General features: G+C 45.5%; 1 protein-coding gene across 1 annotated transcript; it reads left to right on the forward strand.

Moving 5' to 3' along the window:
• The first annotated feature begins 758 nt into the window (after positions 1 to 758).
• Positions 759 to 6,882, forward strand: LOC142601498 (storkhead-box protein 1-like). Its single transcript, XM_075750675.1, has 2 exons — positions 759 to 1,182; positions 6,809 to 6,882. The coding sequence occupies exons 1-2, from the start codon at positions 834 to 836 to the stop codon at positions 6,880 to 6,882; spliced, it is 423 nt and encodes a 140-aa protein (XP_075606790.1). The 5' UTR covers positions 759 to 833.
• Positions 6,883 to 27,916: the final 21,034 nt, after the last annotated feature.

Genomic DNA, 27,916 nt, shown 5'->3' on the forward strand with positions numbered 1-27,916 from the left:
TCACCAGCGCCTGTGGCTGAGCACCCACCTACCACCTCGACACGCACCCCAAGCCAGGCTCTGCCGGGACGGTGCCCCTCCATTTCCGCTTGCACCCTGCCTGTTTTTCCTGAGCTCTCCCTTGAGCCTCACAGGCAGCTGGTGACCTGGAGCACAGAGGAGGCAAAATATGAAACGGCTGGAAAAAAGCCACAGAAGTTAGGAGTGAACCTTGCACTTGCTCCATCGCTATCAGATTTCAGTACCCCTAAGACACAAAGCGGCACAGGATTGTTACGGGTGAAGAAGGTGGCGATGGACACAGCGGGGTCAGTGCTGCTCACTACGTGTTTTACCTCCAGCTGTTGCACCCACTGGAAGAAGCACAAATAGAACAACTGTGAGACTTGCTGGGATAATATGGAAGTGGCTGGGGGATACCCCCGTGTTGCACACGGGGAAGGGAAGGGTGAGGTCTCCCGAAACTGGAGGGTGCCGGGAAGCCTACACCACCAGCCGGGACACGAAGCGGGCTCGTTTCGTTTCTGGGGATGGTGCTCCTGTTCCCGTGCTAGGACCGGGAGGCGGGAGGTGGGGTGCGGGCTTACCGGCCGGGAGGCGGCGGCCGCTGCCCGCTGCGGGACGGGCAGCCGCGGGGTAACGTCCCCGCCTCGCCCGCCGTGCCGGACCGCACCGCGCCGCGCCGCGCCGTGCCGGGGGTGTGCCGGGGGCGGAGCGGCCCGGGCCGTGCCGTGGCGGGGGCGGAGCGGAGCGCGGACAGCCGGCCGCGGGAGGCAGCGCGTCCGCGGGAAGGCATGCCCATGCCCATACCCGGCGGCGGGCGGTGAGCGGCCATGCCGCGCAGGGCGGAGCGGTGCCTGCAGATCGCCCCGCACTCCCTGGCCATCGTCCTGGGCGCCGCGGCCGGGGGGCGGCCGGAGGGCGGCGGCGGTGCGGGGCCGGCGGCGGAGCTGGGCCGCCACCGCATCGGCTACGAGATCTTCGCGGACTTCAAGCGGGAGAACATGCAGCACTTCTGGGACCGGCGGGCCACGGCGGCGGTGGCCGAGACCTTCTTCCTGGGCTGGATCGACGAGCAGGTGCTGCTGGTGCAGGGCAAGGAGGAGCACCTGGAGGTGCTGCGGCAGGGCTGGGCGCGCCGCTCCCTCAAGCCCCCCAGCGGCTTCCACATCAAGTGCCTGGGTAGGTGCTGCCGGGGCGCCGAGGGGGGCTCTCCGCCCCGGGCCGGGGCCCCGCGGAGCTGCCCCCGGAGCGCCCGCCGACGGTGCCCGGCGAGGCCGGGGACTGGGGGACGGAAAGAGAGGGGAGTCCTCGCCGCCGCGGTATTTGCGCCCCCAAAAGTGGGTGGGCGCGAAAGGGGTGAGCTGGGACGGTGACCGGCGGCCTTACAAGGATGCGCTGCAAGTAATTGGGGTTCTCCAGAAGAGCTGCAGGCGACAGCTGTAGGGTGGGGTTGGAGGAGAGGTGCGTTCCCCCGTTTCCTTCAGCAGGCGAAGTTAAACCCATCAGTTGTAAATTTTGGAATATACCCCTTGCAATGTGCAATGCCGGCTGTCCTTCTGTGGGGCAGCTTCTGCGGCTCGCTCCTCGGGTATGGTCGTCTCAGGCGCTTCTCTACAGGGGGATCCCGCACCCTCCTGAGCTCTGAGAGCTCCACACGGGTCAGGAATAACTGCTAACGCTTACAAAGAGAGCAAGCTTTTCATTAGACTTCCTACTAGTTTGTTAAAAATATTAACTTCTAGCATTAGAAATCTAAAATGTTCATTAAAAATAACAATTTTAGCATTTCTACTCTTGCTAAACCAATATTTCACTTTATAGTTGGATCTACTTGGTAGCTTGAACTTGTGTCACAGTATTGCTGGGAAGGTGTCTTCTTCCATGGCGAGGAGGAGGAGATGAGGAATGTATGTTTTTTTGCAGTGCAAGGAAGGTGGCTTTTGGAGCAGTAAATGGCAAGTCTGTCATGCCGTGGTGGGCTGAAGATTCAAGTTATGGTGTGATCCCCCAAGGGAATCCCACCTGTGCGCAGTGTGGCCTAGGAAGGAGCACATCTCTTCCTGAACTTTCTTCAGGAAACAAAAAAATCCTAGCGTGGGGAGCAAAAACATTTGCAGCGCTTACTTTGACACAACCCCCCCCCAGCTCTCTAAGAGATAAAGCTGTGGCTATTTGGTGTATATATTGGGGAGCTGTGAAGAACAACGGAACTGATGTTTTCCTTAGGGTTTAAGGTAACTTGCAACCTTCACAGCTTGAAACACTCAGCTTCTCTTATGGAGAGAAGACAAATTGTGAGGATTTGTTTTATTGCTGTGAAGGTCTCGTTGCTTCCCATGGCCACTGCAGTGGTGATGGTGAGGCAAACTGTATTTTCCCTTCATTTGTGTCTTACACAGTGGGTACCTGGAACTGGTCACAGATTTAGAGATGCTCTCTCTGCACTGGGACTTTCAGATCCTTAAAATGGGATGCTCACATGCATTTCTTTTAAAAAAAATGATTAGCTGAGTAAAGTTTCTGCAAAGAATGGAGTGTGAATATTTGGTGTTTATCAGTTTCGTTTTTAAATCTAAATTTTGACTGTTTTTAGCTGTCACTGTCCTTCTGGAATAGGCAATACAGGGTCTGATCACTTCTGTTCTTTGGCCGTCTTGTGTCTCATATAGTTTTCAGACACTTCTCTGTCACTCACTATTTTCCCATCAGACTTACTCGAATACTACCATTTCTTTGTGCAAGGGAGAAGCCTAGGATGAGTTGCCCATTTAAAAATGAATTGATGGACCTTTTTTCCCTCATTATAGTGAAATTCCCTCTGAACCTCCACCAACAGAACAGTGTTGGAGAACAGGTGTAAATCCTATTCTGCTAATGGACAAGTTTTCTGCGTTCCACCAGTATTTAGAGGAGAGTAAAAAGTTGAGAGGCGGGTAGTGGACTTGCGCTGAGGCAGAGGTTTGGATGTAACTGCTGTTCATGGCCAGCAAACAAAGGGAGAAAACCTGCATGTCCTTTCCACCCAAGGCTGTTAATTCCTTATGCCTTTACTTTTGGAATAAAGCGTGGTGTAAGCGTAGAGATGTGTCCAGCAGTTAGTGCCAGCTGCTCAGTGTAGCTGAGGTGGGCTTTTTGGCTCCAGCTGCACCGAGGAGGAAGAGTTCTTGAATGGGCACCATCGCCTGACGGAGTGTAAGGGTCAGCGTTTGATTTTTGGGGTGTCTCTGGACCCTACCCATCGGGCGACATTTCTCAGCCCACTGTGCAGGAGGGCTATGGAAGGGTGCGCTCTGACCTTGACGTTGCTGAAGCCAGACGTGGAATGTAAACAGGTCTTTGTGGCCCGTTTTAAAACACGGAAACACAACTTTTTGCTAGAAGTTTGTGTTAATAAGTAAGCTCACTGGTGTGCAAATAATATGCATTCCTTGGGGGGTTATCTTTGCTGTGAATTTACAAAAGACTGGAGTCAAACGTTTTCTTTTGACTTTAAAAATAGCAAATGCCTCTCAGTATTTGGTTAAAGGCTATGAAAGAAGAGTGGGGACCTGCTGGAGTCTTGCCTGTTATGCAGTGTCCTTAGCTGCGCTAAATGAGATGGGAGAAACTGATTGATTTTAATTTATTTTCACTGCCTTTTTTCCACACCCAGACTGATAATTCAGGTCTTGTATCTAAGTAGATTCAACTTGCACTTACTGTAAAGTTAGGTAGTTAAAGAAGAGTCAAAGTAACGGGCCTGGCCCATGGGCATGAGCATCTGCTTAAATCTGTGTAATTGTATTTTCAGTGCAATTGGGTGCCTAATGTGTAAATGGCTGTGACTTGTTTAGGAGCTCTCTCACACTTTACTCTCCACGTTGTAGCATTAAAGCAGTGAACAGTACACCTACAGACAAAAAGAAAAAGTTGCCATGCTTTTCAGCTTTAAAAGAAAAAAAGAAAAAAAGTGGTGGGTATCTCAGGCTGAGAGGAAAACCTGCCTGTTGGGAGGTACAGAACAGTAATATTTTACTGCTGTTAATAAATAACTGATGGGGTCAAGGGGAAAGAGTGGCATGGTATTTTTGATGAAGGGGAAGCTGCTGTTTGCTGCTGCTGTGGCCCAGCCAGTAGCACCCGTGGTGTGGTGGGCATAGGGGGTTGCTGTGGCCGGGCGTAGCAGTGAGGGGGTGCGTGGGGCTGGCCCGGGATGGTCTTTCTGTGCACCCCAGGGCCATGGGGGTGCTCAGGCAATGCCGCGGCAGGCTGTGGGGTTGGTTCTTGCCTGTCTGGCTGTTTGCAGAAAGGTTTGGAGTGGCTTTTTGCCCCACCTGTCCCTGGAGCCCATCTGGGCTGAGGGGCTGGAGGACGAGCTGTCTGCCCCAGAGTGATGCAGGGAGAGCATCCTGACCTCCCACTGCTGCCTGGCAGGGGGAAAGGGACAGAAATGCCTCCTCTTCTTGGCTATATGACTGCTATGCACAGGTACCGGAGAGCCTTGGACAACTCTTCCCTTTACCTGCATCGTTAGGGCTAATGTGACCCAGAAATTATGACTGCAGCCAGACTTTTAAACCTCTGCTGGTGTTGCTGATGTTTCTTGTTCGTGGTGGTCCAGAGCCTTGGCTGGTCTGATAAGTAATGGGTTGTGATGGCCACGGAGATAATAAGTGGAAGAAAAAGTATCTGGTGAGGAGGAGTGAATGCTAAACCTCTAATATACATAGCATATTTTCTACTGCTGGGATTGTAAAACGTAAACCAGGAGAAAACTCGTCACTGAATGGTCTTTTCCACATTTAAGTCATCCTGGCTTGGTAACAAATAACACTTGCAAAGTTCATGAAAGTGTAATCTGTAGTTAACAGGGACTGGACAGTCCTCCTAAGCTTGGTGCAGGTGTATCTGAGCCAGAAAGTAAATGGATTAAAATCCACATGAGATTCTGACATCCAAAGATTCAACTCTTGAATTGTAAAATTGGATCTGACCATGAAATAGGGCAGGAATATGAAGCATGTCAGAGAGTTGCTTTAGCACCTCAGCTTAGGGTTTGAGGATACAGGGAATGAAGTTTCATGTGTGACTTTAAAACTTACTTGTCTGGCAGTTTTCTTAAACTAAATGGTTACACCATAAAAGCTTGCTCAGTGTCCATTTTTGCAGTGATCGGAGTTACTCAGGTAATAGGAAATCGGTCGGTGTATCTAGGTTTTTAAGTTGGCTGGAGGGGAAGCTTTGGGAAACATAAGCAGACTTTGAATAAAGAAAACCCCTGAACCAGCACATGCTAAATTTGCTGATTTAGAGGGTCAAGGAAACCTTATGCAAACCTATAGGTCTCGTGATGAAATTCATTGTCTTTGGTAAGAGTGATTTGAAGCTTTCTTGTAACTTTGCAAGGCTTTTGCAACTTAAGTCTTTAATGAGCGTTATTATTTTAATAAGATTTCTGTCTTTGACACACCTTCCATTTGCACCCACTAATATTTGTCATCCTGGAAGCTGGATTTTTTTTTTTCTTCCCCTTTCAGCTCTTCTATGCAAGGTGCTGCTGGTGTAGCAGGATGCTCCACCTCATTTTCGTGTCTTCATCGCCTTTTGTGTTCCCAGCTGAGACTTCCTTCTGTATCTGTTGCACTTGAATTCTATGTCTCAGACAATGAGCATCTTTGAGAGGTTTTCATGTGCATCGTGCCCTTTTCTAACAATTGCTTGAAAAGAAGTGACCAAACTTTATAATAACCCTTTGGTCATGCCCAGAGCAATTTCTCCAATTAGAAGCTGATGTTTCAAATGGAGTTTTCAAGAAATGTATGTGCAATAATTAAACTAACTAGCAGGAGTTATAATTCAGTGAAGTCGTCGGGGCTGGGCTGTTGTGCATTGTTCCTGCTCGGCCAGGCATAGGGGGAAAAGCTTTTTTTGCCGTGCTGGGAGCTGGAGCTAAGTGCTCCCTTTCTTTTCTCTCCCTGCCGTGTTCTCTCTTGCCACCAAAAATTAAATTAACACCCCACTAGTTTAGGTTCAGTAATTTTCACAGTGAGTTTTCCAGTCATTAGTGGATGATTATGGTGCAGTGTGGACTGTTGGACACTAAATGTTATTCATCTGTAGCCAGTCATAAAATGTGAATTGTCTTTTTTCTTCCCAATTATCTCCTTTATATCATGAAAATTTCTTTTCAGTGAGAGAGCGTTAGGTTTCATAGTAATAAAACCTCAGAGGAGGAGTTTACCACACACTCATCTACACCTTTTGTATGCCTTGTGGTATTACCATGGGAACTTCAGGGGATTTAAACTACAGGGGTTTTTTCTCCTTCTCTCCCACCCCAGCTTATAGCTGGTTAGAGATCCATTAAGCAGTTTTTATATCTGTGAGGTGTTTATTGCAGCCTTAAAAAAAAACCAAACCAAAACAAAAACAAAGGTGGTAAATTTAAGTTGATGGCCTGGCTGAGGTCTTGTGAATTTATTTCCAACTTTGAGCAAAAACCTGTGCTGCTCAGAAGTGTTGGGTTGGACCTTTAATGTACTTTGTAAAAGCAGCTTTTAGAGACTGGGGAGAGAGAGAAGCAAGAGCTAAATGAGTATGGACTGCATGTAACGTGCCTGATTTCTCACTATGTGGTTTGTGCTTACATTTTGGCAGTGAAATCATGGAGTCAGAAATGCTTTTTGCTCTTTAAAGAAAGATGTGGATGGTCTGCAAGACTAACGCAGGCTATCTAAAATGTATTGTGAAAATAAAAAACATGCAGGAAGGAAAGATATTATCTGTTTAATTCAATTTCTTTTTCTTTTTTTTTCATTCCACGCAGCTTCTCGTGAAGAAGCAAAGTCAAATACACTGACGTACAGTATTAATTGTGCAACTCAAGTGAAGGATTTATAAGGTTAATGGCCAGCTAGTACTGTCTCCCCACCTCCTTTCCCCCTACAAAGAGTGCCATTGTATAGTAAAGAGTCCTTCCCGGGGGCCAGTAAGTCATCCAGCCTTGCAAGTTAAGCTTATGCTCTGTGTGAAGAGTCGATGGTGTAAGGGAACGCCGCTGGCCGAGAGCAGGCCTTGGCCGTGGGGCTCTGCCGAAGCGGCACCAGGGCCCTCGCTCTCTATATCTCTTTGTCTGCAAGTGAGGGTCTGGTCTTTAATTGAACACTCCTCGTTTCCCTCCTCAAAGGGCCCTTGTCTTTGCCGGGGAGCGGCACCCAGTGAGTGAAGCCCTGTCAGGTGTTATTCCCAGCACTTAAATGGGCTCCTGGGCTACCAGCATCACGTGCCAGCAGGCCGCTTGCTAAATCACCTTTCCATCTGTCCTGCTCTTCTTTTGTACATAATCTTTTGTGGTTTTAAAAAAGCTGAGGTGGACGGGGTGCCTGGGAACCATGGCAAGGGGTGGCCATGGGGCCACCAGCCACAGGCACCCCCATCCTGCCTGTTCCTCTTCATGGTTTTGTTGCACGAAAACTCAGTAATGCCTTCCCAGCTTTGTCCTGTCTTTGTAATTTGCTAGTTAGAGGCATGTTGCTTAATAATTTATTTATCAAATTGTAATGATTTTGGTGGACTAAGTTAAGACCTTCTACGTGTGTTGCCACAGTTTAAAATATAGCCTGAAATGGGTTTGTTTTGATTCCTGGAGAAATGTGTGTTTAGCGCAGAGATGCTATAGGAAGGGTGAGCCGTGTATGAAAACCTGGGCTTGAGCGGCAGGTTTTTGATTCAGCTCCTTTGTAAAGGGAATGGTAATGAAGTTGGCACTCTCTCACAGCTCTGCTAGTGCTGTTGCCTCAGGCCGTTTATCTGGATGGTGAACCTGTCCTCCTTTCTGCTGGGCAGGAGAATTACAGCCTGTCCCCCAGGCAGGGCATGCCAAAGCTGTACCATGTTCTTGTCTGCATTCGAGATGGCAGTTTAGAGAGAGTAGCTGAAAAGATGCAGCCTGGATGGATCAGGTGTCCTCCAAGACTCTTGGCATCCAAAGCTGCCTTCTGAGCAACATCACACCTTCCCTGGGCATTGACAAACGTGTGGTGGCCAGGTTCTTCTTTTCTTGGTGGTCAAGTAAAGGCTGAAGTGTTTGGAGAAACTAAAAGCTACAACCAGATGGTGGTTTTCTCTGCAGAAACTGTGGCTGTGAAACATGAGGATGGGAGGAACTTCTTAGTAATTGTAGCAGAAATTTTACAGGGTTCTGAAAATTCAAACTCTCTCCAAACTTTGTTTGTTTGTTTTAAATACAAAAGTATAAATGTTTTGGTTATTTTCTAATGATGTTGACTGCTGGGAATGTTACTGCAGTCTCCAGTTTCCAATATCAAAACTGCTCCCTGGGTGGGCTGGATCTGGAAAGGTTTTTTAAGGATATTATCATGTTCTTGGAATAAAATCCTTTCACCTAAGATATAAACATGCTTTCTTCTGTCCGGTGTACTTGATCCCTGAGTTTATGACCTGGAATTTCACCTGAGACCTGTGATGAGAAATATCTGAATGTTAAGAATGTACAAACACGTATATTTTGATGAAGCAAAGTGCTTTCCTGTTGACATTTGAGCAGGTCTTCATGGCCCTTTTTTAATCGGCCTTCTGTTCTGAGCCACAATAGCAAGGAAGCATGCATTCAAAGGTTGGTAACTGCCCAGGGAATCTGAATAGTGGTTTTTCCAGTTGTTTTCTTTTCTACAGCAGAAAAGCAATGGTGTAATATTGCTGTCAGCACTTATTAAACCTATTTTTGAATTTTTTATGAAAGTTACTATATACTGTACACTTAAATATGCACAGTATAATGACTTCTGTAGTGTGTTTTCTGGAGCTGGATATACGTCTAACCCATGCAATATGAGACTTTGTTGCTCTTCCTCGAGGTGAGGGACGTGGGATGGGACACCAAAATAGCAGAAGTCTGAGTAAAATACAGCAGCCTTTTAGCTTAACCTTGAATTCCAGTGTCAGATGACTAGTGAGGAGTTATGCAGGTGTATCAAAGATTGCTCTTTTAGAAAGGCAAACCAATTCACTTAAACCCTATGAAATGGGGCTAGACTTGGTTCTTTACAAGATCTGTACCCTGTGACAGTGAAAAATGTTTCTATTTTAAGAGCATGGTGTGGGTAGCTTCAGGAAGTTTTATTTTTAAAGCAGTTTTTGCTAGCTGTTAGTGCTTCAGCAGGTACATAGGGTAGCTCATGCTTACCTTCAGAGGAGAGTGGAGATGCTGAGGGGCCCATTGCTGGTCCCAGTACAGGCAATCCCACCAAAAGAGGGGAGAGGGGCTCTTGGAAGTTGGCAAGTCCTGGTGGATTTCCCAATAATATTGCCTAAAATACAGTGGCCAGTGGGACTAGGCAGGTCTTGAGGGAGGCTGATTCCTTCTTCTGGCGCCAGCAGAAGGGGAAGAGGCTGAGCAGTGGCTTGGTCCCCATGTTGGTAGTGGAGCAGTGCGTCGCTGTGTCCATCCTCACCAGTAACCGCAGCTCCAGTTACTTCTCTTACCTGCTGCCTTGAAGTTGTGCGTGCAGTAATGTGCGCTCTCACTGGGTGTTCAGAGGCTGTCAAGAAGGAGCGAGGCTGCAAGGATGGTGTTTAACACTGGAGCTGTAAAACTTGCAATGTAGTGTTAGCATCAGAAGAAGCTGGGTTCTGCCACTGTGTTTGAGACTTTGCAGCAGAGTCTTAGGTATTATTGTGGGGCTATAAAATGAGTATTTCTTTTTTAAAAATGGAAACTTTTTTTTTGGCCTTTAAAAAAAGCCTATACCAAGTCTAGTGAAACTTTTAGCTTAAGCCGAAAGACAAATTAATATTCACTCTTTCAGACTGTAGTTGTATTTTCCACTTTAGTAATAATATCCATGGATATCTTTCTATATGCAAAGAATATGGAAGAAATAGATAGGTATTTGGATGCAACACCCTTTCTCCAGGTCATTGCAAGGAAGACTTAAGAGCCTAATAAATATATTGTGTCTACTTACCTTGTCTTACTGGTATCCTTGGGTCTACGAGCTTACGGAGCCCAGCAGCTGTGACAGTAGCAATGCATACAGTTCGTTACCAACGTCCTTTCCCAAAAAGACCAACCCAACATAAATGGGATTTATCACTGCCTGTTAATTTACTGTGTTCAAATTCTATGGAGAGGTAACTGAAGTCCTGTAAGCTCCATGTGATGCTGCAGTGAACTTCTATATGTTTGGTGAGATTTTTGTTGGTTCTGGGATGGGATTTGGGTTTGTTTTGTGTGTCGCATTTCCCCCCCCCCCCCCTTCTTTTAAGGGGAGTGTTTTAGTCAAAGGATTCTTGATGTGTTATTTGGCTGCCAATAGTGCTCAGTCTGCCCTTGAGCCCTCCACCTGCTCCTCAGCCCGTGTGGGATTGGACTCTGCCCTTGCCTCCCGCTCCAGCAGACCGGCATTAAATGTTTGCTCTCCTGCTTGCACGTATTTCAGGGTTAGTGCCCAGACAAGTTCCCTTTTCATTGACAGATGAAATAACAATAGCTGGCATTAAGAGCAAGCCGAGTGTTTTCTTTGGGTTTCCCTGAAGGGCCTCCTTTGTCTCCACTGTCTCCGCTTAGGGAAACCCGTACACCTTGCTTAATCCAAGGGTGCTGTCGAGATGCTCTAGCTTCTGAAGCCAGATGTAGGTCAACGCCCGTGCAGGAGATTTCCACCTGCTTGTCTTGCCTGCTAGTGGGAGCATCCTGGTGAGGCTTTGCAAACAGCCCCTGTGAAGACTGGCATCAGCAATCCTGAAAGCCCAAAGAATAGGGTGAAATGTCCACAGCACCAGGAAGGAGAGTAGAAGAAGGAGGTCCTGGTGGACTGTCACATACTTGGTGTTTATATGGCTGTTTAAGTCAAAGGATGAGCAGATTGTGGGTGGTTGGATGAGCCTGAAAGGAGATTTTCAGGTGCCTGGTGTCGCGTTGTGTGTGGCCCTGGTCCAGCTATGAGAAGTCAGCAACTCGCCTTGGCTGTAGGGATGTCCTAATTAGCTGCATGTTCACAAGGCAGTTTAACCAGTTGAAAAACAGGATTTTAAGGTCTATTTTAAAGCAAAGACAGTATCTAATATACTAGGCACTATTGGCAGGAGAGGTTATTAAAAAATAAATAAAAGAGTGTGAATTTTCCCCTTAGTTTAATTTGAGAAAACAGAATTTAAAGGGGCGCATTCACCCACTGTTTCTGAAGTGAAGCTGAAAAACGCTTTGAGGACTCTGAGTGTTACTGACTGAAAAACCCTATGCAATTAAAGAGGAAAATATTAGTTTTGTGAGAAGCTGCAGAGAAGAACAGTCACAGAATCATAGAATGGTTTGGATTGGAAGGGACCTTAAAGACCATCTGGTTCCAACCCCCCTGCCATGGGCAGGGGCACCCTCCACTAGACCAGGTTGACCAAAGCCCCATCCAGCCTGGCCTTGAACACTTCCAGGGAGGGGGCAGCCACAACTTCTCTGGGCAACCTGTTCCAGTGCCTCACCACCCTCTCAGTAAGGAATTTCTTCCTAGTATCTAATCTAAATCTACCTTTCTTCAGCTTAAGGCCATTAACCCTTGTCCTATCACTCCATGCTCTTGTAAACAGTCCCTCCCCAGCTTTCCTGCAGGCCCCTTCAGGTACTGGAAGGCTGCTATAAGATCTCCCTGGAGCCTTCTCTTCTCCAGGCTGAACAACTCCAACTGTCTCAGCCTGTCTTCACAGGAGAGGTGCTCCAGCCCTCTGATCATCTTTGTGGCCCTCCTCTGGACTCGCTCCAACAACTCAGTGTCTCTCTTATATTGGGGCCCCCAGAGCTGGACGCAGTACTCCAGGTGGGATCTCACAAGAGTGGAGTAGGGGGGCAGAATCGCCTCCCTCGACCTCTTTTGATGCAGCCTCTTTTGATGCAGCCCAGGACACGGTTGGCTTTCCGGGCTGCAAGCGCACACTGCCGGCTCATGTTGAGCTTCTAATCACCCAACACCCCCAAGTCCTTCTCCTCAGGGCTGCTCTCAGTCCATTCTCTGCCCAGCCTGTAGGTGTGCTTGGGATTGCCCTGACCTGTGTGCAGGACCTTATACTTGACCTTGTTGAACTTCATGTGGTTCACACAGGCCCACCTCTCAAGCCTGTCAAGGTCCCTCTGGATGGCATCCCTTCCCTGCAGCGCGTTGACCACACCATGCAGCTTGGTATCATTGGGAAACTTGCTGAGGGTGCACTCAATCCCACTGTTCATGTCACTGACAAAGATATTAAACAGCACCGGTCCCAGTACTGACCCCAGAGGAATGCCACTTGTCACTGGTCTCCATGTGAACATCGAGCCATTGACCACAACTCTTTGAGTGTGACCATCTAGCCAATTCCTTATCCACTGAGTGGTCCATCCATCGAATCCAGATGTCTCCAATTTAGAGACAAGGACGTCGTGTGGGACAGTGTCAAATACTTTACACAAGTCCAAGTAGATGACAACAATTGCTCTTCCCTTATCCACTAACACCGTAACGTTGTTGTAGAAGGCCACCAAATTTGCCAGGCAGGATTTGCCCTTAGTGAAGCCATGTTGGCAGTCACCAATCACCTCCTTATTTTCTATATGCTTTAGCATAGTTTCCAGGAGGATCTACTTCATGATCTTGCTGGGCACAGAGGTGAGAGTGACCAGCCTGTAGTTCCCTGGGTCTTGCTTTTTTCCCCTTTTTAAAAATGGGGGTTACGTTTCCCCTTTTCCAGTCAGTGGAACCTTCACCACACTGCCATGACTTCTCAAACATGATGGATTGTGATTTAGCAACTTCATCCACTGGTTTCCTCAGGACCTGTGGATGCATCTCATCAGGTTCCATGGACTTGTGCACCTTCAGGTTCCTTAGATGGTCTCGAACCTGATATTCTCCTACAGTGGGCAGTTCTTCATTCTCCCAGTCCCTGCCTTTGCCTTCTGTGACTTGGGTGGTGTGGCTACAGCACTTGCAGGTGAAGGCTGAGGCAAAAAAGTCCTTGAGTACCTCAGCGTTCTCCATACTACGGGTAACCAGGTCTGTTTCCTTCTGGGGAGAGCCCACGTTTTCCCTCGTCTTCCTTTTATCACTGACATACCTACAGAAGCTTTTCTTCTTGCCTTTGATGTCCCTGGCCAGATTTAATTCTATCAGGGCTTTAGCTTTCCTAACCTCATCCCTGGCTGCTTGGACAATTTCTCTGTATTCCTCCCAGGCTACCTGCCCTTGCTTCCACCCTCTGTAGGCTTCCTTTTTGTGTTTGAGTTTATCCAGGAGCTCCTTGTTCATCCATGCAGATGACCTGATGTTTTTCCCTGACTTCCTCTTTGTTGGGATGCATGGCTCCTGAACTTGGAGGAAGTGATCCTTGAATACTAACGAGCTTTCTTGGGCCCCTCTTCCCTCCAGGGCTTTGTCCCATGGTAGAATACCTACCAAGTAGGTCCCTGGAGAAGCCAAAGTCTGCTCTCCTGAAGTCCAGGGCAGTGAGCTTGCTGTGCACCCTCCTTGCTGCCCTGAGGATCTTGAACCCCACCATTTCACAGTCACTGCAGCCAAGGCTTCCCTTGAGCTTCATATTCCCCACCAGCCCCTCCTCGTTGGTGAGAACAAGGTCCAGCATAGCACCTCTCCTTGTTGGCTCCTCTAGCACTTGGAGAAGGGGTAAACAGTGAGTAAACAGGAAAATAATAACTTCTAGTCTTGCAATCTTAGATGCTCTAGAAACAAGTGTATCTTTCAAACAGGCATCTTCAGACCAGACATCAGCCTTGTAGAGAAGCCTCCTTTATGAATATCAACATCTGGAAGGAGTGGGAGACTGAAAGGAGTGGGAGGCCAGCCAGTTTTTTAGTGATATGAACAGGTAATCTTGGATGTAGTATTTCATGTGGTAGGGAAGCAAGTCTGATGGGTGTCAGGTCCGCTTTGTTTTTATCAAAAGCGGAGACTCTAATAGCACTTAATGCATTTTCTTAGAAGGTCTAGCTACATGGTATGATCTCCATCTTTCAGTAAATTGGGAGGTGCCTGCAAGGTGGGAATGGAAAAACATAGAAGTCGTAGGGCTGTGAAGCTTTGCAGTTTCCCAAAGCAATTTTGTGTGCTTAAGCATTCCACGGCAGAAGCTTAAGGCAATTTTCAGCTGGAGTTCCTTCATGTAGATATGTGTGTGAGGGTGTATATGATGTTTTAAGTGCTCTGTGAACAGAGGTTTCCCATTACTTTCAGTGGTCTTGATTCAACAAGATGCAGATATCCACATGTGCACATAGGAAGTTAAGTCTGACTTTGGTGGGAGGACCCACATTTTTAAATCTAGGCATGTTGTATGCTCTTGTATTTGCCTGACTGTTGTTAAGAGATTCGCCAGAGGAATCTCTTCCTGGTTAATCCCAGAGTCGGTTGGCTGCATCTAAGCCAGGAGTTCTTTAAGAATTAAGCTTGCAAAATCAGGACTGGTATTCTTTGAATTTTTATTTTTGATGTGTACAATACTCTGAAAAATAAACAGCAGAAGAGTTCATCCAGGGTCTGTAGATGCCTTCAGGAAAAGTATGAAGAGGAAGTCTTAATTAATACTTTCTCAATAAAGATGAAGTCACAAAAAGTAGGGAAGTTGACCTACAATCGTTCTGGTTTCTTTCCTTGGGCAGGAGTTAGTAGCTATTATTTTGTCATTTTTCATTTATGGCAGTAGCTCATAGCCTTTAGTTTATACATTTCTTATTAATTCAAGTCTTTGCCTTTGTTTCCAAGGTATTTTCTGACTGATAGTTTGTCTTTGTTAGAGGTGTACAGCTGGAGCTCCTTGGTGAAGTTGATTCCAAATAGCTGTTGGAAGGTCTGTAGGGACTTGCTTCTTGGCCACCTTTCAAGCGCAGTATGGCTGTAAAATGTTTTAGTGTCAGAATCACTACATCTATCATTATTCTGCTTTTCTCTGTCAATAGCTAGTCTCATTCAGTGACATATTTGATCTTAAAGAGGGAAAGCAGATTTATCTGTGTGCCAGCACATAAGTCTTTTTAATTTTTCTGCTCAGATAATTGTTGGGCTTCAGGTTTCAGTGGTTACTTAAGTTAATCCCAGTGCCGTCTTTCCAAACTCTTCAATGTTTGTGTTGAGAGAGAGGCCAAAACATATCCTGTCTGTTGGGAGCCACTAGACAGCAATCATCTTGTAAGATGTAAGAAAAGTGAGCTACAGATTTCAGAGTTGATTTTTTTTGACGAGTGACGGGGGTAAAAAGGAAATAATTTTGACAGAACTTTTCTCCCACTAGCTAGAAAAATGTTGAACAACTAGGACATGCTATTTCAATTTTTTTTTCTTGTCTCCATGCCGGTGAATGCTTTTTGCTCAGTGGCTTGTGCATCCACTTCCAATTCTTGAGGATTTTCCATTGCTTTGAATCGTTCGTTTATCTTGCCTGCTGTCCTGGTGAGTATTAACCTGCTAGCATAATGTCCTCAGCTTTCTTTAGTTTGCAGATTGCTGCAGAAATACAGCAAATATAAGCAGCACTTTTCACTTTTATCTTTCTGTAGACCTTTTGGAAAGGAGTTCACAGATCACTTGAGGTTCTGCAGACCCCGAGTTGAAAACCACTGACCTTGCCAAGCCCAGCATTTAACACCTGAGTGTGCAGGGACCTGTGCAGTTGAACCTTGTGCTCCCTGACCGACATACTGTAGCCTTCATCAAACCTTCCCTTCTCATAGTTCACAATTCATCATCTGTGGCAGCTATGCTGAACCTCAGTGCTTGCTCTGGACCTTTACCCCTTCTCTTCATTTTGAGGACACCTGCCGTGGTAACTTTTGGAGCATCCTGCCTAGCTGTGTACAGCGATGGCTGGCACTTTGAGGGCTGCCTGCTGGAAAGCTTGGTCCAAATGTTGTTCATTGTCTTGTGTTTGACAGCGCAAGTGCTTCGGGGCAGAGAACTTGGTGGCTCTGTCAGATCGATGTTGCTCTGGGCACTGCTGTGCTGACCTGGGGCTGAAGTCTGTAGGTGCTCTTGCAGTGCAAACCCCTAGATAATTATACTCATATACAAAGTTACTTGCGAATGAGAGGTAATCTGTAAATAGGCAACAAGGCAAAGAATTATTGCTCAAAACCTGCCTGGATTTGCTTTACCTGTTTTCTCACCACTTGGGCTGTAGTAATTACTTGTTGTGGCACCCCTCAACCTGCTTCATGAATGAGTTGCATGCGTGCGTCTTTTGAAAGCTTTAGTAGAGCTATGGTGAGTTTGCAACCACAGATACTTAGATATGTGTTTGGCTTGAATCTGGAGCCGTAAACACGTAATACTTCATAAATGGCTTTCCTTACTTTATTTGCTCTGGTTGTTCACTAGGGAAATGAGCGCAGGGCCCATTGGATAGGCATAAGAATAGGCATGTCGTACTATCCCAGTCTGTGGTATTGCACTCTCAGTATATTAATGAAAACACCAGCAGCGATTGCATAGTGTGTTGCAGAAGGGAACTGGAGCCTGTAGGGTCTGTAGGGAAGTGATCGTCCCCCTGTACTCGGCTCTGGTGAGGCCGCACTCCAAGTACTGCGTTCAGTTTTGGGCCCCTCGCTACAAGAAAGACATTGAGGTGCTGGAGCGTGTCCAGAGAAGGGCAACAAAGCTGGTGAAGGGTCTGGAGCACAAGGCTTATGAGGAGCAGCTGAGGGAACTGGGGTTGTTTAGCCTGGAGAAGAGGAGCCCGAGGGGAGACCTTATCGCTCTCTACAGCTACCTAAAAGGAGGTTGTAGTGAGGGAGGTGTCAGTCTTTTCTCCCAAGTAACAAGTGACAGGACAAGAGGAAACAGCCTCAAGTTGTGTCAGGGGAGGTTTAGAATACATATTAGGGAAAATTGCTTTACCAAAAGAGTGGTCAGACATTGGAACAGGCTCCCCAGAGAGGTGGTGGAGTCACCATCCCTGGAGGTGTTCCAAAAGCATGTAGACATGGCACTTTGGGACATGGTCTAGTGGACATGGTGGTGTTGGGTTGACAGTTGGACTTCATGATCCTAGAGGTCTTTTCCAACCTTAAAGATTCTATGATTCTATGATATGGTGTTTGTTTCACTAAACTGCAAAATAATGATTGTTGTGTGATGTTACCTATAGGTTTTAGTACTGTATATGACTTCTCACAGGCTTGTTCTTTACTAATGATGGTAAGAAAAGATGAGATTTGCACGTTAAGGCAATGCTGCATCTTCTACTGAAGCACATTTGTTAGTACTGTCTGGTTCTCTTCTTTCCATGGCAACACACAGAAGTACATCTGAGGAAGTGTACTCTCATCCTGGAAAAGCGAGGGCAGAAAGGCAAGTGGTATCTTGTAGGGTCATCTTTTCCCTTCCTGAAACCAAAGGTCTTAGCATTTCTGCAAGATGACCAAGCTTTGTTTCATTGTTAGGGTCCTTGATTATTCCTGCATGTGTTGCAGCTGAACATAAATGTATCTGAGCTAGTTTTGAGCTAGCTGGCTCAGGTCTGGTTTGCATTCTTCAAGTCCAGTAATTGTGGTTTTCAGCAGGGGCTAACTCACCTTGCTGCTCAGGCAGCCTGTGATGAGCTGCTGCAGTAAGTGACTTAAATCCCTAGGTTAAAGCTAGCTCAGGCTTATCTAGACTACACTGCAGCATTGGGATACTGTAACCCTCCTTTACAAACTGAGCTGTTGCAGTGAATTCCTCAGGGCTTTTTGCTTCCTGCCTTTTGAATTTCTTTTTCTGTGAGCTCAGCAAGTGTGGCTTGTACCTTTATCCGTAACTGACCTTTTCTCAAAGCTATCTCTTGGCTTAAAAGCTTGCACCAGCATGCAAGCTCTTGTCTTTCTCTCCACCGGTGGCTTTGTGCCAGGATCACACCAGCCTGGTGAAGTGTCGATAACAGCCTGTCCCTTCTCAGCCTGCTTGCCACCCCGCTGCTCGCGGCATTGTCGTTTTTCTGTTGGCTCTGCTGCAGCTGCTTCTACAATCTCCACCTTCCTTGAAGACATCTTGTCTCTCCTGATGGCTCCAGAAATGTCATTGGCTGCATTTGGTGCTAGCTGGGGCAGAGCCTTCAAAAGTTGGCTCTTGGAATGGATATAGTGTTATTTTGCTTTGAAGTCAGACCACACGTTTTGTAAATGGCATGTTTTTGAACCTTAAAAAACTTGAGATAGTTGAAGCAAGGCATGGTGCCGAACAGCCGTGGGAACAAGGGGGTTGAGAAACCATCTGCTGGGACCTAATAGGGTAGATACGGAAAGTGCTTCAGTCAATCGTTACCAGTGTTGTCCCTAACTTTTTTATCTCTGCTTCCTCTTTGTTGAGGAAGGTGCAGGCCCGTTTTCACATGTTTGGCTACAGGACTATAGTGCCTCTCTATAATTTTTAGCCCGGCCTTTGCTCTCCCTTTTGCTCTGACGCAGGAGCCCGCAGTGAGGTAGCTCAAAGGCAAAAACCTAACCTGGGCTGAGGGGGAGGAAAAGAGATCGGGAGAAATTCCTGTGGACCTGCAGCCTTATCTCCTCTGCATTATAGTCTGCAAACATGTATTTATGGGATCATAAGGTAATTTGGGTGGGAAGGGACCTCCAGAGGTCTCTGGTCCATCCTCCTGCTCACAGCCATGATATTGGGCCAGGTTGCTGCCATCATCTAACCCATAGTGCCTTGTTGAAGACAGCAGCAGCTAACAGCAGCTCTGGTGGATCTTGTGGACGATTTCCATGTTTCCTGCATGTTTTGCTGTGGACAAGTCCTTTTGTAACTCTGGCTCCCGCATAACAGGTTCCCCTGGTCCTCCTGCTTCCAGTTGCTCTGCGTAATGGGAGGCCCGGGAGCACGCAGCGCCGTCTGGCTGGCTCTTCCACCCACGCTGTTTGGACACCGGCTTTTTTGAGGCAAATGGGATACCTTCTTGAATGCACAGCTATGAACAAGATAAGGCAGCTGGTGCCTTTGGTTGCAATGCACTTGTTCTTAAAAAAAATCAATAAAATAATAATTTTAAAAAAAGCACAACCCCCCAAAAATGTTGGCCTACCTCAGCTGTATTTGTCTGTTTTGACAGATCCTTAAGGTGATCGACAGAGCCGTAGTTGGTGGCAGCTTTTCATAGGAGGATCTCCTCTTACCGCACCACTTCTTGGGAAGGACTTTTTTTTGCCAGCTACTGACTCCATGGTTTAATTTCCACACCCCACACCCCCCGAAACCCAGCAATAACTGCTTTATGAAATTTGGTAGACCTTTTGAAATGTCCAGTAAGCCTGCCTTTTCTTTAATTTTAATGCTGAGAAATTAGGTTGTAATGACTTGGTGAATGGAAGTTACAGAAAACAAATTAACCAAGTGCTCTTTTTTTCTCTCATAACCTCATTTTCCCACTTCTTTTGTGACTTTTCTGACTGCAGTTGACCTGCTCCTTGTGTAACCACAGTCTTTTTACTCAGCTCATTAAATCATGTTTTCAGTCTGGCTTTGGACTCACAAACTACTCTTGTTAGTGAGCATTTCCTTCTTATCTCCTTCCTTTCATTCTTATCTCAGCCTTTTGGCAGAAAGCACTTAGTGGAGGCTGCGGGCCTTGAAGTTGGTCTCGGTGAATAGAGGGGAGGAGGAGACATTGACCATTCACACTTTAATTTCAGTGTTTCTGCAGCTTGATGGATACCCTTTGGGCTATGAAAATCCGTACTTCATTGACTTGCAGAGGATTCATCTTCTGACTAAATGATTAAATGATTAAAAAAAAAAAAAAAAAAAGAAACCGTAGAGTTTGTAAGCTTTTTGGCCCATCTCCTACAATTCCTAATGCAACAGATCTGTTCATCTGCTCCTGATGCAAGGTTAGACTGGTTGCGTTCAGTGTGGCTGGTCAGCAGATTTGGGTGTCAGTACCACAGCAGATTTGGAAAGGGACTAGTTAAAGGAAGAAGCCATCTAGATCAGTGACCCTTGTAATTTTAGGAACTGTGACCTAATCCCTGGTGGGTTGCTGGAGGAGGCAAGCTTGGCAATTATAGAGCATCCCATCTTACACAAAAGATCCAACTTTTATTTCCATCAGTGGGAATTTTCCAGTGACAGTAGGAGTTGGATTGTGTTCCTAGTGAAATGAGAAATAGAGATGCCTCAAGCTGAGGGGAACACAGGAGAGAAAGAATATATGAAAACATAGACTTTGTATTTTGTCTTATCTTTTCTTCTAATATCAATTTCCTCTCTTCTTGCCCAAGAAAATATGTTTTGCTGATGAATTATTAACAGATCAGCTTCTGAGGGTCCAGCCAGGAAATACTTTCTCAGTCTCCAGAAATGAGAGTGCTCTCTCACAACCATGACAAAAGCTGTAAATTGTTTCTGAAGATAACATGAATAATGACAGTTGGGGACAACTGTTCTGTAAGTGCTGGACCCAAGTTCACCCTGGACTCAGTAAAGAGGGGAGGTCACACTTCTTACTGTTATTCCAGGCTAACTATGAAGACTGCTAGTAAAGCTGAATATTCACGTTATTTAGTTGCTAGCAAGAGTAAATACATTTTTCTGTTATCATCTGGACAATCTGTAGCCTTCTTTGTAGTGCTGTAAGTGGCTGGTTTCAAGTGAATTGTAGAAGATATGGTGGGATAAAATCAAGCAATTCTCCGCTCATGTATTCCAGTTATTCTGCTTTACATTTAAACAGTTCAGAAGTGTGTGTGTAAGCAAAGTTTACCACCAGTTGAGCATGATTATATACCTTTCCTGATGGTATAACTCATACAAAATATGCTGCCCAAAGCATCGCTAGAAATACGGTATAGTGACATTTGCAAGTCCAGGCAATTATATACAAGATTTTCTAAATGTAGAATCCGGAGCTGCCTGTCTGACTAATACATTGGTAAGGACACGCCTGACTTTATTAGATAGGAGTCTGTTCTTTGGCTTTATTAGATAGCTTTAGTGACTTGATCAAAGAATAGACTCCTGTGTTACATTTTTTCTTTCTAACTAGCTAGCAGTGTCTGGGTAAGCTATCTCACACTGTTACCTCCTGATTCCTTGAAAGTAAAAGCATCATCCTGGTTTTTTTTTTTTGAAGTTTCTGAAATTTATTACTGTACATCATAAACAAGGAGGGGAAATGTATAGATGTTGTGTTAAAAGGATTATTGTTGGTGCAGTTTGCATTTCCTTCTCTTAGTCCATTTGCCACTCATTTAAATGAAATTTCTCTTCATTCCCCATCCCGCGTGTGTGTTGGGTGTCAACGTGCCTATTATTGTTCAACACCGTGCCTATTATTGTTCACGGTGGTAGCCTGGGCATCCCAGGCTCCTGGTGCTCACGACCGATGGGAGTTCATGCTGATGACTGGACAATGCTGAGAATGCAGATGCACAACAAACACAATTTAAATGTCTTGTTCCTTTTAAGAACATGTTCATTAAGTATATTTAAATGCAAGGGTATGAATGACCTTCCTAACTACGGTTGGGGCTTTTTTGTGTTGTGGGTTTTTTTGTTGTGTTTTTTTTTTTTTTTTAAGGTCACAGCTTTTCCATTGGAGGAGTTCTTGTGTATTTATTCTGGCTGAGAAGACAACTGAACCAAAGGTTCTTGCTCAGCCTTCTTTAGCCAGCAGCCCAATTACTCAGGCATTTTCTGTCTAAATGATAGAAAAACATTAGAGAAACATATTCAAGTTGATAACAGAAAGGTAAATAGAAAATCGCAGAAACAATGGCAGGACCTTAGGCTTCCTCTTTGGTTTTTTGAAACTTATAGTGTTTTACCAGTTTTTGAACTTAATGCAAGATGTTTTTTCTTCTGTAAACTTATGGTTTAAATAATAAAACTGAAGGTGGTAGAATACCAATATGTAACCACTGTGGTGCATAATTATTTTGAATACTGTGTGAAGTTTGTTTCCCCAAGTTGGAAAAACCCACCAACCCCCCCCCCCCCCAAAAAAAAAAAAAAAAACAAAACCGTGAAAAAAGCCAGAGAACTAGAAAAGATGCAAGGAAAGGTAACAAGGGTGCTCCAAAGTATGGAGCAGCTATATTGTGGAAGCTGATTGAATTATGAGTCCTGTGGAGAAAATGAGTACAGCAATGATGTTTTTCTGTCTTTTGTGATGTAAGGATTTGGGAGCATGAAATTATTAGGAGGCAGGCTTGAAACAAACAAAAGAGCTACTTTTTCAGAAAACAAAATAAAACAATGAGAAAGTAATATTTAAACTTTTAGCATCCTCCATATCTTCTATGGAAGATTTCTCTTAAAAAAGAAGAAATACCACCAACCAAAACAAAAAGCCAACAAAACAACCTTTCCCTCCAAAAAATGAAAAAGTTTTTCTGTTCAAAAGTAAATAGATACATCCACAGAAGAAAAATCTGTCATACACAAGAAGTTCTTTGTGTGCTGCCGGACCCCCTGTGACTAACATGGAGCTGGTTTCTGTAGCCACAGGTGGCTTCCAGAAGAGTTCACAGGAGGAGTCACGCTCTGCTTAGTGCCGGTGGTCGCTGTGTCCCAAGGGCTGGGGGGAGGTTCCTTGCCTGGTCTTGGAGCTATGAGGGTTTGCCAACCATGGTTTGACCTGGCCAAGAAGGTGGGCAGTAGGCACTGGAGACAGGGAGCCCTTGTTGCTGAAAGCCAAAGCATGGATGGGGTGCGTTGAGCGGAAGATCCCAGCCTGGAAATGCTGCGTTTGAATTCCCCATCGTGGGTTGAAGGGGGTCAGTGCACTGGTATGCTGCCTATTGTACGATCTTCCTTCTACTTTTACAGACACATCATTTTCTTCATCTGATAACTTGTTTCAAGGACCAGAAAAGTGAGTCTGTGGTATTTTTCCCCGTCGCTGAAAGAAAAACATGGGGACCTCCCAAGAGCTTATTACAGAGTTGCGAGGACCTACGTGAAGCCAGGGGTTCTTGGTGTCAGGGGCTTGTAACAAAAGGAGGTATTTATTGCAGTGTTGACTTAAAAATGGACTGTTTGACTTAAAAATGCTGAGCTTGGAACTGAGTGCAGCACATTAGTGGCTTTCGAGTCCTGATCTCTGCAAATGCTTGAAGAGGAGATTAAAGTTTCTTCAGAGGGGTAGTTATAATGACTTTGGTGTGATTACTCATGTGAGTATTTTCCATAGCGTGACTGTAAAATACAAAGATTTGGGATAGCTTTGTAATCTAGGGGGGTGGGGATAATTTTTTTGTTATTTCTTTTGAATAGCACCCGCAGAACAAAGATAACATGGTTCATTAATATCTCCAGTAAAAGAAAAAAAAATGCTACCTGTGCAATGTGAAAATATTTGACAAGTGAAAATATAACTGTTGAACTCTTTTGGAACATAGGGTCTCATTTAAGGTTTTTGCTCATTTCTGATTGTTGTTTGGGGCTTGGATGTTTTTTGAATGTTCTTGGTGGAATAATTCAGCATGGCAGCCTATGTGGGGTGTTCCAATTGGTCGGGGTAGCAAGAGGGGAAGCTGAGTGTGTTGGGGCTGCACCCTTGGCCGATGTTCTTGCATGCAAGACAGGCTGGTGACAGTGTTAGGAACAAGGCACGCCAATGTTGGGGTGGCAGGCTGAGGAAAAGGAAGAAATTTTTGAATAATTAGTCCTTTCAATAGCTTTTCCTTGTTGTGGTGGCTTCAGCATCATTGAGTGTTATTCTCAAAACTCATACCCCTGTTTCATGTCTTGCACTGGCTAGTGGGTCTCAGCCAGACCACTTCCTGCAGCAGCAACGCATCTTGTGAAATGCCACGTCCTAGGAGAAGGCTTTTAAATCCCAGGGGCTGCTTCAGGATACCCACTCCCTTACGCTTCAGTCTGCTGGGCAGGGCATAAACTCAGATTTTTGGCAGAGCATTTATTGCGCTGAAACCTGCAAAAGCAAGGTAGGATTGTATATTAAGGAGGATTTATGTCATCACTGCATGCAAGGGAATGAGGCCTTCACACTTAAGAAAACTAAAACTTTCAGAAAAAATCGTAATGTCAGAGCTTAGTCCTTTGCGTGACCCAGCTGGCCCAGCCAGCCAGATCAGTGGGAGATAGACAGCATCTCTGTATGGGATGTTCTAGTGTTAACTCTCTTGTGGAGAACAGAGGGAAGAGAGAATAGAAAGAAATTGGACAGAAATAGTAAAAATGAAAAGAACAGTTGGGATATATGTTCATATGGAGCAGAAAGCTAATGTAAGTCATCCTCTGGGTCTTTTACACATATCTGTGTATACTGTGCCAGGGTGGTGGCCGTATGGCCCAGTGTGGCAGGGGGTTCAGTGCTTTGGCCTTCGTGTAAGCTGAGCATCAAAAGGACCCTCTGCCATGAAGATTTAAAAGTAGTTGGTAAGTGTAATGTAATATTGAATATGGAAAATTTAATGATCAAAACTTGAACAGAGTAGGTGAGTAGGCAAGGAGTGGTTTCTTGAGAAACTGGATTTTATCACTGGATTTTGGCTTCCCAGTCTATCAGTGGGCTCCTTTCCCTCCAAACTATTTTTTTCCCATTAAAGAACTCAGACGAGGTAACGTGTATTAGCATGGAATCCAGTGAATTTCTTTGCCATCCTGTAGGATTGCTGTGCTGAGTATTTTGGAGAATTTATCCCTGTGTGGTTCTGTTGGCATTATAGGTACTCACCCTCTGCTTCTAAAATAGTGGCAGAGCTTTATAAAATAGGGCCTTTATGTTTGCTTTGGGTGAGCTTTTTTTATTACAGGGCAGCAGTCTAGCAAAGTGCATCTTCACTTACACCAGTCTATATAAACACACTATTTTTGCCCTCTCACTTCTGTCTTTGTCCAGCTCATTAGCTGCCTTGTGGAAGTGAAGATATTTGCATCTCGCTGGTTGACTGGTAAAGCATAACTCATTTTGCTCTAAGGCATTTCTTGAGTTTACGTTACAAAAGGTAAAGCCCTTTGACGCAATGCAGAGCAGAGGTTCAGCTATTATGGGTGTAATTATCTCGGTGAAGAATGCAGGATGGTTAGGTGCTGCTGTCAAGCTGGGGTCTGGTTTAGACCTATCTGTCAGGTAAATAAGACTAAGAAATAGCCATATTTTGCTCCCATGACCTCATTTAAAGGTGATATAGGACCTTCCTCCTGCTTTTTCTCTCCTCCTGCAAAATACACAACTTCTAGTTAAGAGCTGAGCTTGCCGCCATCTTTCCCCCATCCCTGCAGTCATGTGAGCAGTTTCAGCTCGACAAGGAATGCTTGATGTAATCTTCTGAAATTAGACACATAGGTGTGTTGTCCTTATTAGCCTGCTAGTGGCCGTTTAGCTATTTTCTCTCAGTTATGATTAAAAGCGTGTTACCTGGAAGGGAGTGAGAGGAGGTGGGTCAGGAAGCTGGAGCTGGATCCAAGCAGGATGTGTTTGGGCCTGTGGATGGGAAGTGTCTGGCAAAGACGGTGCTTCTAAGTGTCTTCTAGCTATCAGATTACCTTTATACTGAAAAAGAAGATTTCTGGTCCCTGAACTTCCCTTATTTGAAGAAGTTTTTTGCCACTTGGTGCAGACTTCTGCATAGCTCTCCTCAAATTGTCCTCCTCAAATCGTCCCCGTCAATGTATGAGGTGTTTCTGTCTAACTGAGATAAAGCATTTTCCTCCTATAAAACTATTTATTTTCCCTTACAGAGAGGTGAGGAGGTGCATAGTGTTTAAACGTGACCTGCAAAGTGTGTCTGCTTGATTTGAAGTATTTTGTTTTAGGATCCCACGCAATCCACAGCTTTCCTTGTAAGCTGTGACCGACCCTTCAGGCCTCTGGGAAACAAACTGTGTCTTTGTTTCAACCTCCTTTATCTACAAAATGAAAATAAAGTTGAAGTCTTTGTTGCATGCCCTTCCATTGTTATGGCTTTCCCTTGGAGTGAATGTGACAGGGATGTTGATGGAGAGCTCTTGAAAATGGCTGGTGCTCTCTGGCTCCCTGTTTATACATCTCTGGAAGATCTATGGATAGAGGATGCTAAGCAAGCACAAAATTGCATTAAGAAGTTGGGAAATACCTTCTGTCTAAATTAGTGCATTTGAAATGATGGAAATTTATTTATGGGGGTAAAATGATCATCCTTTTAAAAGTAACTTGTAGTGTTGTCAAGGGAGTGGTAAACGTAGCGTCCTGAAGTTACGGGAGAGCTAAAGCAAAGCCTTCCTGGCTGAAGGCGTGCAGGAGAACAGTGCCCTTTGCTTCGCAGGAAAACACCCAACCTTGTGATTACTTGTGATGGGCAAGATGCAGCTTTCTGCCAGAAATTAGTAACAATTTAGAGAAGAACCAAAGTTTGCCTCTGAATGGGGCAATAATGGTGTAAATTAGATTTTTTCCCCAATGTTTTTATAAATTATTTTAACAAATGCCAAGTGAGTTCTTTTCTTCTAATGAAATCATGGACTGAGTTGTTTCTGGTAGAAAATGAAACTCCATTTCTTTAGTGAGGGGAAAGGAGGGTGGGACATAGGGACAAACCCAGACAGACGCTAAACATCTGCAGGTCTCTGGTGAGGAAGGAAACTGGCTGTAGCTGTTGTCAGGGAAGGGGTGCTGCTTCTCATAACCCAGAGGAAAGGGTGTGAAACGTGGTAATAATTGTAGGAAATAATTGTTGTCGTCGTTCTGGCTGGACTGCACCCTACACAGCGTACGGAAATAAACACGGATCTCTCTGAATGTTGTCACTGTGCTGGTTCAGCCTCGTGGTGCAACAAGAAAGGAGATAATGAAGTAAAAGGGATCTAGCAGGCTTTGGTCTGTCTCTGTAGAGAGGTGGGAAAGTGAGCAGAGTTTAAATGTACCCTGCAAAATGCGTATGTTTGGTTTGAAGTATTTCAGGGTCAGGCAGAAGGCAAAACACCTATATACACTCCTGACTTCTTGTGCCTGCGGGTTACCTCCGTTTGGGGTTCTGCTATTAACACTATTTAAAAGTTTGGGGTTTTTTCCTCTGTCTTCCCTATATTCTTTCTCCTGGGCATGAGGAAACTTTTCTCCTTGAACTCTGATTTACCGTCACATCTTTTCTGTCTCAAGACCCTTTCCTGGCCAGGTCAGTACCTTTCACCATCTGTCTTTGGCAGCTTTGCTTTTGACTCTTGTCTTGTCTCCTGATCATCTTTGACCTCTCTGGCTGTCCTTCTGGCACCTCCTTGGTTCAGTTCTCACTGCCCCTTTTCTGGGCTGTCCTGCGTGGTCCTGTTGGCTCTGCTATTAGTGAGGCCCCTTGCCTGCTGTACACCAGCCTGCTCTGGGGTCTCAGCTACCGTTCCCATATGTTTGCCTCCTCTTCCTTGTTCATTTCTTTCCATTTAGCCTTTCATTGCCTTTCTTGTGACATTCTTCTCTCCGTAGCTTACTGGTGGTACAAACCATCTCTTTACCCTCCCTCCCAAACACCCTTTCTTATCCCTAGCCGGCAGCTAAGTACCACGTGGCTGCTTGCTCACTCCTCCATCCCCCTTGCCCCATGGGATGGGGAGGAGAATCAGAAGAAAAAGGTAAAACTCGTGGGTTGGGATATGGATAGATTACTAGAACAGCAAAGGAAGATGAAAATAACAGCAACAATACTTTAAAAGAATATACAAAGTGAGTGATCCACAATGCAATTTGCTCACTGCCCAGGACTTGATGCCCAGCCCGTCCCACAGACACCTCCCCAGCCAGCTCCCCCCTTATGTGCTGAGCATGACGTTGTGGTATCCAATACCCCTTTGGCTAGTTTGGGTCATCTGTCCTGGCTGTCTCACCTCCCAGCTTCTTGTGAAAATTAGCTCTATCCCAGCTGAAAACGAGGACATTGCTCCACGATTTTTGCCTGTCCCATCCCATTTGGGCATATAGTGAGTAGTTCTTCAGTCTCTGCCTCTTGCTCATCTCATGCGTCCAGACT

The sequence above is a fragment of the Balearica regulorum genome, chromosome 4, assembly GCF_011004875.1.
Source record: "Balearica regulorum gibbericeps isolate bBalReg1 chromosome 4, bBalReg1.pri, whole genome shotgun sequence".
NCBI lineage: Eukaryota > Metazoa > Chordata > Aves > Gruiformes > Gruidae > Balearica > Balearica regulorum.